This window comes from Ochotona princeps, chromosome 8 (genome assembly GCF_030435755.1).
Source record: "Ochotona princeps isolate mOchPri1 chromosome 8, mOchPri1.hap1, whole genome shotgun sequence".
Classification (NCBI taxonomy): domain Eukaryota; kingdom Metazoa; phylum Chordata; class Mammalia; order Lagomorpha; family Ochotonidae; genus Ochotona; species Ochotona princeps.
Window position 1 is genome coordinate 59,652,668 of NC_080839.1, and position 15,129 is coordinate 59,667,796.

General features: G+C 39.3%; 1 protein-coding gene across 3 annotated transcripts in view; it reads left to right on the forward strand.

The window, feature by feature from the left end:
• The window catches only part of MEMO1 (mediator of cell motility 1), a 102,133-nt gene that overhangs the window by 41,811 nt on the left and 45,193 nt on the right, over nt 1-15,129 (forward strand). For 2 of the 3 annotated variants that reach the window (XM_058668115.1, XM_058668114.1), the window contains exons 4-5: nt 5,792-5,860; nt 14,033-14,145. In XM_058668115.1, the coding sequence (XP_058524098.1) occupies nt 5,792-5,860; nt 14,033-14,145 (182 nt within the window). The remainder of the gene's footprint in view (nt 1-5,791; nt 5,861-14,032; nt 14,146-15,129) is intronic. The other variant, XM_058668116.1, reaches the window with a different exon arrangement.

The following is a 15,129-nucleotide window of genomic DNA, read 5'->3' on the forward strand; positions in this document are numbered from 1 at the left end:
ATTCTAACAGGATATATGTCAACAGTTTAGGTGAGCATGTTTAGGAATGGTGTGTAAAGAAATCTTCCATACCCCAGTGAGGAGTAACTAATCTTTGTGTCCCACCCAGTGAGGTATAAGGCACACTGGTTCTTCTCCTGGCTGTTCTATTTCCCATCCAGCTCCCTGTTTGTGGCTTGGGGGTGCAGTGGAGGATTGCCCAAGGCTTTGGGACCCTGTACCTGTATCGGAGACCCGGACGAAGCTCCTGGTTCCTGGCTTTGTATTGACTCAGTTCCAGCCATTGTGGCCAGTTGGGGGAGTGAACCAATGGATGGAAGGTCTTTCTGTCTCTTCTTCTCTCTGTAGATCTGATTTTCCAGTGAAAATAAATAAATCTTTAAAGAAAAAAAGGGAAGAATGGCTAATTCATGCCTTTGTATGTAACAATATGGCTTTCTTCTTTATTTTTTTTATTTGAAAGGCAGATTTACACAGAGGAGAGATAGACAGATCTTCTGTCTACTGGCTCACTCCTTAAATGACTCCAGTGGCTGAGCTGAACTGATTGAAAGCTAGGAGTCAAAAGTTTCTTCTGGATATCTCTGATGGGTACAGGGCCCCAAGGGTTTGGGCCATCCTCCTCTGCTCTCCCAGGTCATAAGCAGGGAGCTTGATGGGAAGTGGAGCAGCCGAGACATGAACCAGCGCCCATATGTGGTAACAGCAGTTGCAGTTGAAGATTAGCCAGGTGAACCACCATGCTGAATCCACTGGATGGTTTTCTTAATCTGCAAAGTTGAGAAGAAATGTGTTGATGTCAGAAACAAAAAAATAAAGCAACAAATTAAAGTAGTAAGTTTGTTCTGTTGTAAGTTTGCTCATTATGGCATTGAGTTATTATGGTTATATACTTCATTATCATAGTTACTATTAATAGTCATATAGAGATACCATATCCCCACTGAAAACTTTTCATGTCATATGCCTTTGCTACCAATTTAATCCTTAGTATTAATCCACTTGTGTCAAAAAATAACTATGCCCAACTCATGTCAAATAACTATGAAAATTTTTAAATTAACCGTTAGACTGGTTTTTCAGCAATGGTCTTGTCAGTAGCTTTTATTATTTGATCTGTTATAGAATCTCAATATGATATGTATAGTCAGATTCAATCAGTAACGTATTTTCCCAACACCTGCTGATGTTCCTCATTGCCATTTTGCTTTTAGCCACTGCCAATAGTTTATTCCAGCGTTTTGTTTGGTGAGGAGGAGTAGGAATCATGGTTATTAGATGATCATATGGCTGAAGAGATGCTAATACTGCAGCCCTGCAAGCAGTGCTGTACATCTGTAACATTTATTTTAAGGTTGCTACTTTTACTTCAAATGAAATTCATAAAGATACATTAAATGATTTATTTATTTTTATTGGGAAGTCAGAATTACAGTGAGAAGCAAAGATAGAAACATCTGTCCACTGGTTCACTCCCTAAGTGGCTGCAACTAGATCTGGTAGCACTGACCATTTGTTGAATTCTTTTTTTTTTTAAGATTTATTTATTTTTATTACAAAGTCAGATATACACAGAGGAGGAGAGACAGAGAGGAAGATCTTCCGCCCGATGATTCACTCCCCAAGTGAGCCGCAACGGGCCGGTGCGCGCCGATCTGAAGCCGGGAACCAGGAACATCCTCCAGGTCTCCCACGCGGGTGCAGTGTCCCAATGCATTGGGCCGTCCTCGACTGCTTTCCCAGGCCACAAGCAGGGAGCTGGATGGGAAGTGGAGCTGCCGGGATTAGAACCAGCGCCCATATGGCATCCCGGGGCATTCAAGGCGAGGACTTTAGCTGCTAGGCCACGCCGCCGGACCCCGTTTGTTGAATTCTTATTGAGTATCTTTTAGTATTCTCCGTGTCTTCTTTGTTGAAAGGCCTCACAGTAGAATATGTGATAGAGTGTCTGCATTGAGAATTCTTCTCCTGTGACCTTGAAGATACTTCAATTAGCAACAATTTCATATTATATAGTAATTAGGTTTTTTTGAGATAAAAAGTAAATAACCCCCACACTGACCCTAACTTTACGCTGAACTATCATGGACAGTCACCTGTGTCCTCCTTTGGTTGACGTTCCTTGGCACACTATGGAATGCTCTTCAGAAATAAAAGGGAATGAACACATGATGTTCAAAATAATTATGCCATGTTTAAAAATTTGTGTTTTTATTGCCAGCTTATTTTTTTCAAAGTTTTATTTATGAAAATGCAGAGTAGCTTGGTGGGGGCAAAGATAAAGGCAGAGCTGCAGAGAGTGCTTCCGTGCTGTTGGTTTCCTCCCCGCATGCCTGCAGCAGCTGGGGGCTGCCAGACTTAAGCCTGGGTCTGCAGCTCAGCTAGGTCTCTCATTTAGGGGGCAGGAACCCAAATACTCAAACCATTATTTGCTGTTTTCGAGGTGCGTTAACAGGAAACTGCATCAGAACTTGATCCCAGGTATTCAGATATTGGATGTGTGTGTCCCAAGTGGTGATTTAACCCTTATTTTACAATGCTGAATCCTATTTTTTTTTTTTTTTCATTTATCTTTGGAAGGACATTGGATTGTTTCTGGTAGTTTGGCTATTACAAATTAGGCTACAGTGAACATTTGCATGCAAATCTTTGTGTGGACATACACTTTCACTTTTTTCTAGAACTTAAGTAATTGTATCTTGTAGGAGTATGACTTTCTAAGAAGCTGTCAAAATGTTTTCAAACGTATATAGCATTTTACATTGAAATTGCTATATCTTGTGTTTTAACTCTTACGTTCTTCTTTTGGCATTTCAGTTTTTGATTTATGTAATCTCGGGAGTATAGTTGATATGTTATCGATTTCATCATTTTTTTGTTTTTGATGATGTTTACATTGTTGATCGGGGTGGGAAGGATCGAGGGTTAGGGAGGAATGGGTATTATCATTGTTTTGAAATCTTCAATTTCCTCTCCCTGTATTTGGGGGAAGAACCTGTACCCTTTCTCCCTACCACTGCAGTACCCTGGGGTGGGAGGGACCACCCGATATTAACTCAGGGTCCCTGATGTGACACATGCTCTGAGAGTTCTGCCCCGTGGTTTCATTAGTTCTCAAATGCTGTCGATCTCACTGATCCACAGATGATTAACACTTTCCAATGTCCATTGGCTGACATAATCCACCTTAGAGTCTCCATTTGACCAGATTTTCACTGTCATCATTTGACGGGCGCATTTGTCCAATTTGTTCTGTCCTCCTGCCTCTGCTATGGTACCAGATATCCTGTGCTGGTTCCAGTGGGCTGCCATATCCTCCATGTGCGTCTGGACCAACTGTCCACTGCTCCATCTTTTCCAGTTCTGGCACATGCACACCACTGTCAGTTTGCCAGTCCTGTACGTGATACCCCAGGCCCCCACGCACCCCGACCTGTGCCATCCCCAGGTCCCTGCAAGCCTACACACCAAGTTCCCACAGGGATGCCACCAGGTGGCCAATGAGCTCCTGATCCAGGTCCCCCCTAAGCCACCCTGCCAACCCTGGGACTCATGGATATGGAATCCACCCCACAGGTGGGCCCAACGCCAAATGCTTTGCCTCTGGAGCCCTAATGACTTAAGTGGTACTGAGTGTATCTTCTGGGCTTATGTGGTGTCACAGTACACTCTTTTATGGAATATTTATGCTTATTAAACAACTTAATTGTAAGCTAGGATACATGTAAAATAAGGTTAACTATCTTTTGTTATGAATTTATTTATTTGAAAGGCAAACAAAAGGAGAGATCTTTTTTTTTTTAAGATTTATTTATTTTTATTGGAAAGGCAGACATATAGAGAGGAGGAGAGACAGAGAAGATCTTCCGTCCTATGGTTCATTCCCCAAGTGGCCGCAACGACTGGAGCTGAGCCAATCCGAAGCCTGGAGCCAGGAGCTTCCTCTGGGTCTTCCACGTGGGTGCAGGGTCCCAAGGCCTTGGGCCGTCCTTTACTGCTTCCCCAGGCCACAAGTAGGGAGCTGGATGGGAAGTGGGGCCACCAGGATACGAAGCAGGGCCACCAGGATACGAACCAGTGCCTGTATGGGATCCTGGTGTGTTCAAGGCAAGGACCCCATCTGTTAGGCTGACACAGTGGGCCCATCTTATGTGTTTTTAAGGGCAGTGTTGTACATCATTTAAAATTCGTCTTTGGAATTTTCTTCTTGCAGGACATTTGTATTGTTTTGAATAATTAGATTAATTGTTTTCTTATAGGGATTTGAGTTCTCTTTATTTAAATGTAAACACTTTTGTTCTTTTATAATGATAAATTATAATTGTACATATTTCTGTTTATGAGAGTATAAGGTAAGGTTAATATTTTTGGATATAGTATACAATCAAGCCAGTTTATCCAGTTTATCTCTTCCTGCAGTTAATGTTTTCCATGATGAGAACTTTTGTGATCCACTCTTCTAGTGAGTTTGAAATGTGCAATATTCAGATATTAGGTATAGTTACCATGGTGAACACATGTGAACACTCACACTTCAAAGCTCATCAGACATGCCTCTTACTTCATGGAGGCTTTAATTGCCACTCCCCATTCTTCTGTCTGCCAGGCTCTTCACCGCACTCTGCTTTCTGCTTCTAGGACTTCCCATGTTTAGAATCTGCATGCAAGTGAGAACTTGAGATATTAGTCTTTTTGTGTTTGACCTGTTTCAGTATAATGATCTCTAGGCCCATGTCTGTTGTTAGAAAAGATAATTTCTTCCTTTTTGAAGAAATACTATTCCGTTTTCTATATGTGCACCACATTTTTTAAAATTCAGTCTTTGTTGACATGCACTTAATTCAATTTTGTAACTTGGCTGTTTAACAGTGGTTCAGTGAACCCAAGTGTGATAACATCTGTGACATACTGATATAAGATTTTCAGGTAAACATACCTAAGAGCGAGATTGCTTGATCTTTTCAATTCTTTTGTTATTTTGACCATCATTTGGTTACAGGTATTAAGCAAAAGTGGATTGTCTCAGGAGAGTGACAGTTGGCTGTATGGAATTTGCAGTAAAGAATGCTATGTATTTTACCATTATTTGTAAATCATATATCTTTTTGTATCAGTAAAATTTTATTATGAGCTTTTTTATATACACACACACTATGTACACACCCCCCATACACACTTATGCCTCAGTTTGTTTTACCTGCAAAGCAGTTGTTAAAACATTAACCACTAGCCACATACTATTCAGCAGTTAAACAAGCAGTAAGGACAATGACAACAGACGCATGCAACTAGAATGAGTTGAAAAAGAATAAGGAATTCAGGAAGCAAAGTCATTTTCTAGATATTAAGAACTGACTGAATGCTGAGACTAAAGGATGAAAAGGAGTAGTGATTTGGGCGAAAATGGGCCCTTCATCACCAGAGGCGCAGCAGTGTGGTGTTGGCTTAGGGCACTTGGTTTGGTTCCATCTGACTTCCTCTTCGTTTCACCATTCTTGCAAATAAGGAAAGATATGAAAAGTTTTGTATGCTTAAAATATAGCAGAAGTTTATGTCTTGTGTTTGTGACTTCAAGTAAGTTAACGTATAGTATTTTTAGTCTTCAGACCAACACAATTATGATATACTTTTGAAGTTTAGAGTTGGAACATACTGTTCCTTTTTATCTACCAGAAGTTGCATTGTTATTACATTTCAATCTATGCTTACCATAGTTTTATTTTTTCAAAGTTTGTTTCAGGGTATCTTGATTTTGAACCTTCTGATGAAGTGAACATGTTTTGTTTTGTAGCCATGCAGGATATACATACTGTGGGTCTTGTGCTGCCCATGCTTACAAACAAGTGGATCCATCTATAACGTAAGTAAGAAACAGAGTTAGATGAAGTGTTTAACTTAGAATATTCATGGTGCTTTTTAAATTGTGGTTACTAAAATAAAGAATGATTTGTGTTGATAGAATTTTAGATACTTGAAATATTTTAAAACCTGACAGAATTTAACAGTGTTTGAGTCAATGACAGTTTTCTGGGAAGTAGAAATTGGTTTAAAGCAGTGTACTACTTTTTGAAACAGAAAACTTGCAAGTTTCCAGAAGGTTCTGCTGGAACTAACCGCTAAAATTAGTTTGCTAAGCATTAACAGCTAATTTTTGCATGCTAATCAGTGTTAGGCTCCAGTCTACTTGTAGATATGTGCCCTGGGTACACAAAGTGATTGCTCATCTTAATCCTGTCAAGTGTTAATTAGTAAGTAAATCTTTGCTAAATGGGATGAGGCAGGCACTCAGAAGAACTCATAGCAACTGTGAATTTCAAAAGAAGATTGCCACATACCATTCCTTTTTCTTTGAACATTTCAAAATTTTAAGACAGAAAAGAATTTTTTTTTCTATTTTTGGATGGGTTATCTGCATATTATGTTTTTGTTGAAAAAGTTTTAGCATCTATTTAATAATAAAAGTATTATCAAATAGATAAGATTTTGGCTACCCTTACCTTATTTATGATGATTTGATGGATGCCCTTATCAAATATATACATATATATTTAAAGATTTAATTATTTTTATTTAAAAGGCAGATTTACAGAGCAACGGAAGATGGAGAGAGAAATCTTCCATCGACTGATTCACTCCCCATATGGCTGTAATGGCTGAAACTGAGCTGAGCTGAAGCCATGAGCTTCTTTCCTGATATCTCAAACTCGGTGGCTGTGGAGCGGGGCGGGGGTGCGGGGGTTGGTGAGGGTAGGGAACAGCTTTCCCAGGCTGTAAGCAGGGAGCTGGGTTGGAAGTGGAGCAGCCAGGACACAAACCAGTGCCCACATGGGATGCCGATGCTGCTGGTGGAGGATTAGCTTGCCAGACCACTGTGCCAGTCCAGAACCTTTTTTTTTAAGTATGTATTTTTATTTATTTGAAAGACAGAGTTGAAGAGAGGGTAACACACACAGAATCTTTCATCTGCTGATTGATTAAAAAAATGACCATAGTGGCTGGAGGTGGGCCACAGCTGAGCTGGTCTAAGCCAGGAACCAGAAACTTTTGGGTCTCCTGTGCTGGTTCAGGGGCCCAAGATCTTGGATAGTCCTTTGATGTGGCCTTAGGTACATTAACAGGGAGTTGATTAGAATAGCAGTATCTGGGATTCCAGCTGGTTTCCTTGCTGGTGATGCTGGTGCAACTAGTCACAGGTTTCTTTGTTATGTCACGGCAGTTGCCCATGTGTTGTTATTTTGATTCAGAACTGTCTATGGTGAAATTGATTTTCTGTTGCATGTCAGTTGGCAATATATATATCCTGTTAATATTTAAGGAATGTAATTTGTTAACACATATTAAAATACATAAAAATTATATGTGGTTACTGGCTTAGACATCCATATTATTCTATTCTAGCAAGTCCTACTATAAAATATGCTGTGATTTCCACAGCTGTATTATTTTTGAAATGGTCTGATTTTTTTCTTGTTTCTCTCTTTTTCTTTGTCTTTTTTCAAGATTTTTTTATTGGGCCTGGCATGGTAGTCCTCACCTTGCATGTGCTTGGATAACATGTGCCAGTTCATATCCCAGCCATTGTGGCTACTTGGGGATTAAATCAGCAGACAGAAGATCTTTCTCTATGTCTCTCTTTCTCTCTATAGATCTGACTTTCCAATGAAAATAAATAAATCTTAGAAAAAAAAAGGTTTTTAAAGTCAGAGTTACACACACACACACACACACACACACACAGATTTTCCATCTGTTACTTTACTTCCTGCCTAGAAACCAGAGGAGAATTAATAGTTCCGTCCTAATTAGGAGAATTAGGAGGTCTCCTATGTGGGTGCCGGGAGTCCAAGCATTTGAGCCATCTTCCACTTCCCTTCTCAGACCATCAGCAGGGAACTGGATCAGCAGTGGAACAGCTGCGATACTAAGCTACAACTAAGCCCCAAATAGTCCAAATGCTGTATGTTTTATTTTCTTTTTGAAAATGTTTACATAGTTGATCAAGGTGATCGAGGACCAGGGGAAAGTGGATGAGAGCATTGTTTCCAAATTTTCTTTTTCTTCTTCCTGTATCTATGGGAAGAGGGGAGATAAAGGGAGAAGCTGCACCCAGCCTTCCAACTGCCTCAGTCCCTGTGGATAGGGAAGGGCCGTCTGGGATAGGGGTGTCATCCCAGGGTCCCTGATGTGTAGCATACTCCAAGGATTCTGCTTAAGTGATTTTGATAATTCTGAAAAAGCTGTCCATCATGCCAATCCTTAGATGAGGAAATCCTTCCAAGGTCTATTGGCTGACATAGTCTACTTTAGAGTCTCCATTTGCCTAGATATTTAACTGTCATTGCTTGACTGGGTTAGTTGCCCAATTTGTTCTGTCTTCCTTCCTCTGCTATGGTACCAGATGTCCTCTGCGGGCTCCAATGGATGGCCGTATCCTCCATGTGCCTCTGTGTATGTCATCCACTGTTCCATCTTATCCACTGAGGTGGCTCAGTTCTGACATGTGCACTCCACAATCCTATAATTTCCCCCAAGGTTGGAGTGTGCTCCACAGATCCTAATTTTCCCCAAGGTTGGAGCTCTGAGTTCAGCAGTTCATTTGGGGGGATTCCCCAAAGGAATCTCATCTTAAGTAATCCCAGACCTGACTCTTGTGTGTGCTTGCCAGCATGGGGTCCAGCTCATTCTGTCACCCACATCAGCCTACACACACACTGCTAGTTAGGATTGCTGGGTCATTTCTGTCTTCAGCCTTGTCTCTTTCATAAACCAATGGATGCTGTGGCCCAACTCAACCCAGCCCAGCCCAGCCCAGCCACTACACACTCAGCCCTCACATACACCAGTGGGAGCTGCAGCCTAGTCATAATGAACCGAGTTAATAGTGAGTTCATTACATAACAGTTTATTCAATGGAATTATTTAAAATAGTGGTTAATTAAATTGGAATAAAAGTACATACTATATGAGATAAACTGAACTATTATAAGAAGTTTGTAAATAACCAAGTGACTGTAGTAGTTGTATATGGACATTGGTATTCTGTGTAATTTTGGTATGAAAAATGAAAACATTTTTATGGTAAAAGAATATAGAATTTAAAATTATATGTACAAAAATGATTACAATTTGAAAAGACTTAGCAGTTTTAAAATAAGAAATGGTTCTTTGGCTAACTGTGGCTGATTAGTGCCTGAAAGAGTTTCGCTTTAATAGTAAGTGCTATGACCTGTCACTTATTGAAGACTGTGAGAGAGGGTTTAGAAGATGAAACTGAAGCTTCTTTGCAAATAAACTTGTCTTTTGTGTCTGTGGTTCGTAGCAAAGGACTTCATATTCTGATCTCTATGGGAAATAAATGCATAAAACTTATTTAAGGGAAAAGGTTTGCTAACTGACTCTGAACCAGGTACTTTGATGATGTTAGAGACCCTGATGACTAAAACAGTACTGTGGTTTTTATAAATGGGAGGGTGATGTGAACATTAGTATACAATAGCAAAAATTAACACCTAAATGCCTAATTAAAAGGAAGCTTGGGGCTAGCTGGTGCCATGGTGTATCTACTTTACCTGCTATGCCCTGGTGCTAGACCTGACCCCCCTTTTTTTTGCCCTTAATGATTTATTGATTTATTTGAAAGAGAAAGGGAGGTTGAGATAGACATTTTACATTTATTAATTCATTTCTCAAATGGCTGTAATGGCTGAAGCTGAGCCATGCTAAAGGCAGGAGCCAGGAGTTTCATCCGGGTCTCCCATGTGGGTGGCAGGGACTTTTCCTAAGCCATTAGCAGAGAGCTGGACTGGAAGTGGAGTTAATGGAGCGTGAACTGGTACCCATGTGTGATGCTGGCTTGGCGCTGCAGGGTTTGGCTGCTATGCCACAATGCTGATCTCCTTAGCTTCTTGGAGGCACGCTCATTTGCATTGTGAAACTGCATATCTGTGAATATTTTTGTACTTTCTATAAATTCTTTGTCTATTTAGCTTGCAGTTTGAGTTGATCTTTTACTCTTGGATATGTTTGCAGCATCATACATAAAATATGTGGAAATATCTCTTGAGTTATATGCATGTTTCTAGTATTGTATTATGTAACGTCAAAGATCAGACTTGTTAATTGAATGCAAGTACACAGGTCTGTGATTCAGGTATCCAAATGGGTATCTTAGCTGCTGTGTAAACACTGCCCTGGCTGAAAAGCTTTAAGTATCTGTAGTGATAGGGTCTGGTTTACCTTTTAAAAAGATTGCTTTATTTAAGCTGTTTTAAAAATGCTAAATTCTTTCCCATATTGGTGGTTGCAGAGTCTTTTTCCTGGTACCAGAGCTGTAAATCTGACTTAGTCTCAAGCTGCTAGCTGATTTTGATTCTTGTTTTTTTCGATAAAGAACAGAAGAGGAGATCTAAAAGAAGTCTTCTTTGGAGTCATATGACATTTCATTCTTTAGTTAAAATATCTCTTGTTCCTTAAAAAATGAACTTATATTTCATTATCTGGAATAATTAGTTGAATAAATATTTATGCTGGTGTAAATAAAAAGGCAATTTACATTTAGAGTTCACAGACTACTCATCATGTTAACTCCACAAATACGAACTCTCTGGAGTTGTTATGTGGTAACTACATTTCTTGCAAGTAGAATGCCTTCTGCCCCTACCTCACTTATTTTTTCATGTTAAACATTTATATTCACAATGATAGTGATGATATGATAACATTGAAAATGTACTTACTCGTTTAAAAATAAAGTGCCTTGTGACTGAAGGGAGGTAAAATATATCTGTCAATAACAGAAACTACATGAGCTTTAGTGATATCTCTCTCTCTCTCTCTCTCTCTCTCTCTCTCTCTCTCACACACACACACACACACACACACACACACACCCCTTCCATCCACCGGTTCACTTCCCAGGAAGCCAGCATGGCCAGGGCTGGGCCACTGTGATGAGCCAGGAGCCAGTATCTTCATACTGGGCTCATCTCCCATGTGGGTGGCAGGGCCCCAAGCAATTACGCCATCTTCTGCTGTTTTTCCTCAAGCTATTAGTGGGGAACTGGATTGGAAGTAAAGCTGCCCAGGGTCATACTGGCACTTGTACATAATGCTGGTATTGCAAACAGTGGCTTTACATTCTGTGCCACAATGCTTCTATTAATTTTCTTCTGTTAGCAATTGTAAAGCTTTGGTCCTGCTTTAACCATTATGGTGGGTAGAAGAACTTTCTCTCACTCTCTCCCCCTTACCCCCTCATTCTGTGTGAACATTTTAAAATAAGTAGATTCATTAAAAATATTATTATCTGGCCTGGTGCGGTAGCCTAGTGGCTAAGGTCCTTGCCTTGCGCATGCCATGATCCCATATAGGTGCTGGTTCATATTCTGGCTGTTTTCACTTCCAGCTTCCTGCTTGTGGCCTGGGAAAGCAGTAGGAGATGGCCCAAGGCCTAGGGACCCTGTATCCCTCTGGGAGACCTGGAGAAGGCTTCTGGCTCCTGGCTCCTGGCTTAGGATCAGCTGAGCTTCGACTGTTGTTTTTGCTTGGACAGTGAACCAGTGGATGGAAGATCTTTCTCCCTGTCTTTCCTCTGTAACTCTGACTTTTGAATAAAAATAATAAATCTTTTTTTTTTAGGATTTATTTATTTTTATTACAAAGTCAGATATACACAGAGGAGGAGAGACAGAGAGGAAGATCTTCCATCTGGTGATTCACTCCCCAAGTGACCGCAACGGCCAGTGCTGCGCCGATCTGAAGCCGGGAACCAGGAACCTCTTCCAGGTCTCCCACGTGGGTGCAGGGTCCCAAAGCATTGGGCCGTCCTTGACTGCTTTCCCAGGCCACAAGCAGGGAGCTGGATGGAAAGTGGAGCTGCTGAGATTAGAACCGACGCCCATATGGGATCCCGGGGCTTTCAAGGCGAGGACTTTAGTTGCTAGGCCACACCGCCGGGCCCCAAAAATAAATAAATCTTTTAAAAATTGTTATCTGTGAGTCATATGAAATTTATTCTCTTCTGTTAATTAAAAGTATTAAATAAAACATGTTTAGCCTTATTTCTCAATCAGAGTACTTTTTATGTTTGATTCTTTGTTCATATCAAACTTGATTTTAGGTATAAATCACCCACACATTCCTGAACTAGCATTCTGTATGTCCCATGTTAGGACTTTAAAAAGTTGTCATGATATTTAGGTGCTATTAAGATAGGAAATCAAATATGTATCTCTTTCACTTAGAAAACTGTAATTTGGACTGTTTTGTTTTAGATATGATTGTTGATGGCATGAATTGATGTTTTGCAGTTCTAGTAGTCTTTTTTTTTTTTTAAAGATTTATTTTATTTTTATTACAAAGTCAGACATACTGAGAGGAGGAGAGACAGAGAGGAAGTGGAGCTGCCGGGATTAAACCAGCGGCCATATGGGATCAAGGCGAGGACCTTAGCCACTAGGCCACACTGCCGAGCCCAGTTCTAGTAGTCTTAAATGTTTTCTCTATGTTACATCTTGAGGAGATATTCAGAGGAGATGTTCAGAGATTCAAGCCTGGAATCACTTATTCACAACTTTGTTTCCCCTTCTCATTCCCAAAATATGAAGTAGCATATGGTGAAGTTATTAATTTTCTTAGCTACAGAAGAAAATATACTGCTAAAGTTCATGTTCCTTGCTTAGCAGGAACTAACTTATCTCTTAGTCTTTGCTCATGAGAGCAGTGAATAAGTGAATTTCTAAGGATGTAGTGTTTTTTATACATCCTAGAGCTTGTTATAGTTTTGGTTCTTTTGAGTCTGTGAGCTGATTAGTTCATATGAATATCATAAAACAAATGGATAGTTTGAATTTAATTGTAGGTCTGATTTGGATTTTGGAAATAAAATGAGAGGAAATTGGTGTGAAGATAAAGGTTTGAGCTACACTGCCGCTCAGTTATTTTCTTTAGACTCCAGTGCAAGTAAAAGATATTCATTCGTATCTCTGTTTTTGAGAGAGACTTGTACTTGAATGGGAGTGAAGAAAGCGATTATATAGATTTTCTTCTGTAAGATGTTGCTTTTCTCTGCCATTGAAGAGATAAAAATAGCTTTTTCAGAATGTGTCCTTATAATAATGTATGGATTTTTACAACTTTGTGGTATTACACATTTTATTAAAGTTGTGAATTTTAGAAGGCTAAATTTTTTTGATTTTAGTTATTTCAAATTTTGAAAAATTATGGTTTTTGGAAGTTTTATATATCTTGGATATTATGAATACAGAGATGATTTTATGCATTGCAGGTTGATTTGTTGTAAAAAATTGTTAGTTGGTATGGCTTCTTATTGAACATATTCTTTTTTTTTTTTTTAAGATTTATTTTATTTTCATTACAAAGTCAGATATACTGAGAGGAGGAGAGATAGAGAGGAAGTGGAGCTGCCGGGATTAGAACCAGCGGCCACATGGGATCAAGGCGAGGACCTTAGCCACTAGGCCACGCCGCCAAGCCTGAACATATTCTTTTAAAAGCCTTCAACAGAAGAAAGGAGTAGTTGAATGTAATTTATGGAGGAATAAATCATTAGGTGTGTCCGTTTACTGGGACTGCCACAGTGAAGTGTCATGCACAGAATGTCCTGAACTATAGAACTTTCTCCCAGGGCTCTGGAAGGGAGAGTCCAAGACCAAAGTGCTGGCAGAGTTGGATTTTCCTTGGCCTCTTGGTTTGTGGATGACTGCCCTCTTGCTGTCTCCTTAGGCGGGTCTCTCCCTGCTGTTTCTTCTTACAAGCACACCAGTCACAGTGGAGTAGGGCCCTACCATAATGAGCATATTTTAACTGAATCCCTTCTCTAAAGATCTTACTTCCAAATATGGTTTCCAATTGAGCTTTGGGAGATTGGAACTTAGCATGTACATTCTAGGGGAAATGCATTTGACTCTTAATATTAGGAAATCAAATCCACTAAGAAGGAGGAGAAGTAACTATTTAACAGTGTTTGTGTAGAAGTGCATTTGTTCTGTGTTTTTTGCTGTGTATCTCCTAGCCGGAGAATTTTCATCCTTGGGCCTTCTCATCACGTGCCCCTCTCTCGATGTGCACTTTCCAGTGTGGATATATATAGGACACCTCTGTATGACCTTCGTATTGACCAAAAGAGTAAGTATACAGAAATCTTGCAGATTTTAAATAGCTAAAGTTATGCTACAGGAATTTTAAGTTAATTTTAAAGCATAATTAAAATCTGAATTTCAAAAATAGGATTTGTTGGAACTAATCTGTTGTATAAAACCAAACAAACAAGCAAAAATTTATCTTCAATGTCCCTAAGAGATACGATTTATGTTACCTTGTTTGCCACAGAACTTTGTCCGATTTTCTACCGGTGTCTAGACTATTGTGGTTATTATATTCAGGGAGGTAGCATGTGCTCATTGTACCATGAGACAAGAAATTAGTTACGCACAACTACTTGATGAAAAATATGTCTTCTTTTCCCACTGTAGATAGATAATGATGATAAGACCTGCATTTCCTCTCAAATGGTTGTTATGGGGAAAAAATGAGGCCATAGTCATGTAACTATTAAAAGATAAGTACTGCGAAAATTTTCTACGTTATTTTAACTATGTCTGTTATTTTGATTATTATTTTTTCTGAACATTCTAGAAATCAGCTTCTAGATAATAAATGTATAAATTAAAACCTTTCAACTTTATACACATTTTTTGAGAATAATAGTAAATAATTGCAGAATAATAATCTTAAAAATACGGAACAGTTTGGAGAGTAATATAGTCATTGTATACTTATCACCCAATTTACTGAGTTATCTTGCCTTCCTGAACAATTTGCTCTCCTCAAAGGAATCACCCTCATGAATTTCTGTTAATACTTGCTTCTCATCAGATTTTATTTTCAGTACTTTAGAGGTGTTGTTATTTTGAGGAATTATGCAAGAGTTTCTTTTAAATAGTTCACATGATTACTTTTTTGTTTTAGACCTAAGTGTTAATAATTTGAAGTTTCAAGTATTACAGAGTAGTAGCAGTTTGTCATTGCAATGTATCTTATTAATGTAGCTGGATTATTTCCAACCTTGATCCCCAAGATGGTCTTAGGGAACACATTTCCCTCCCCAAA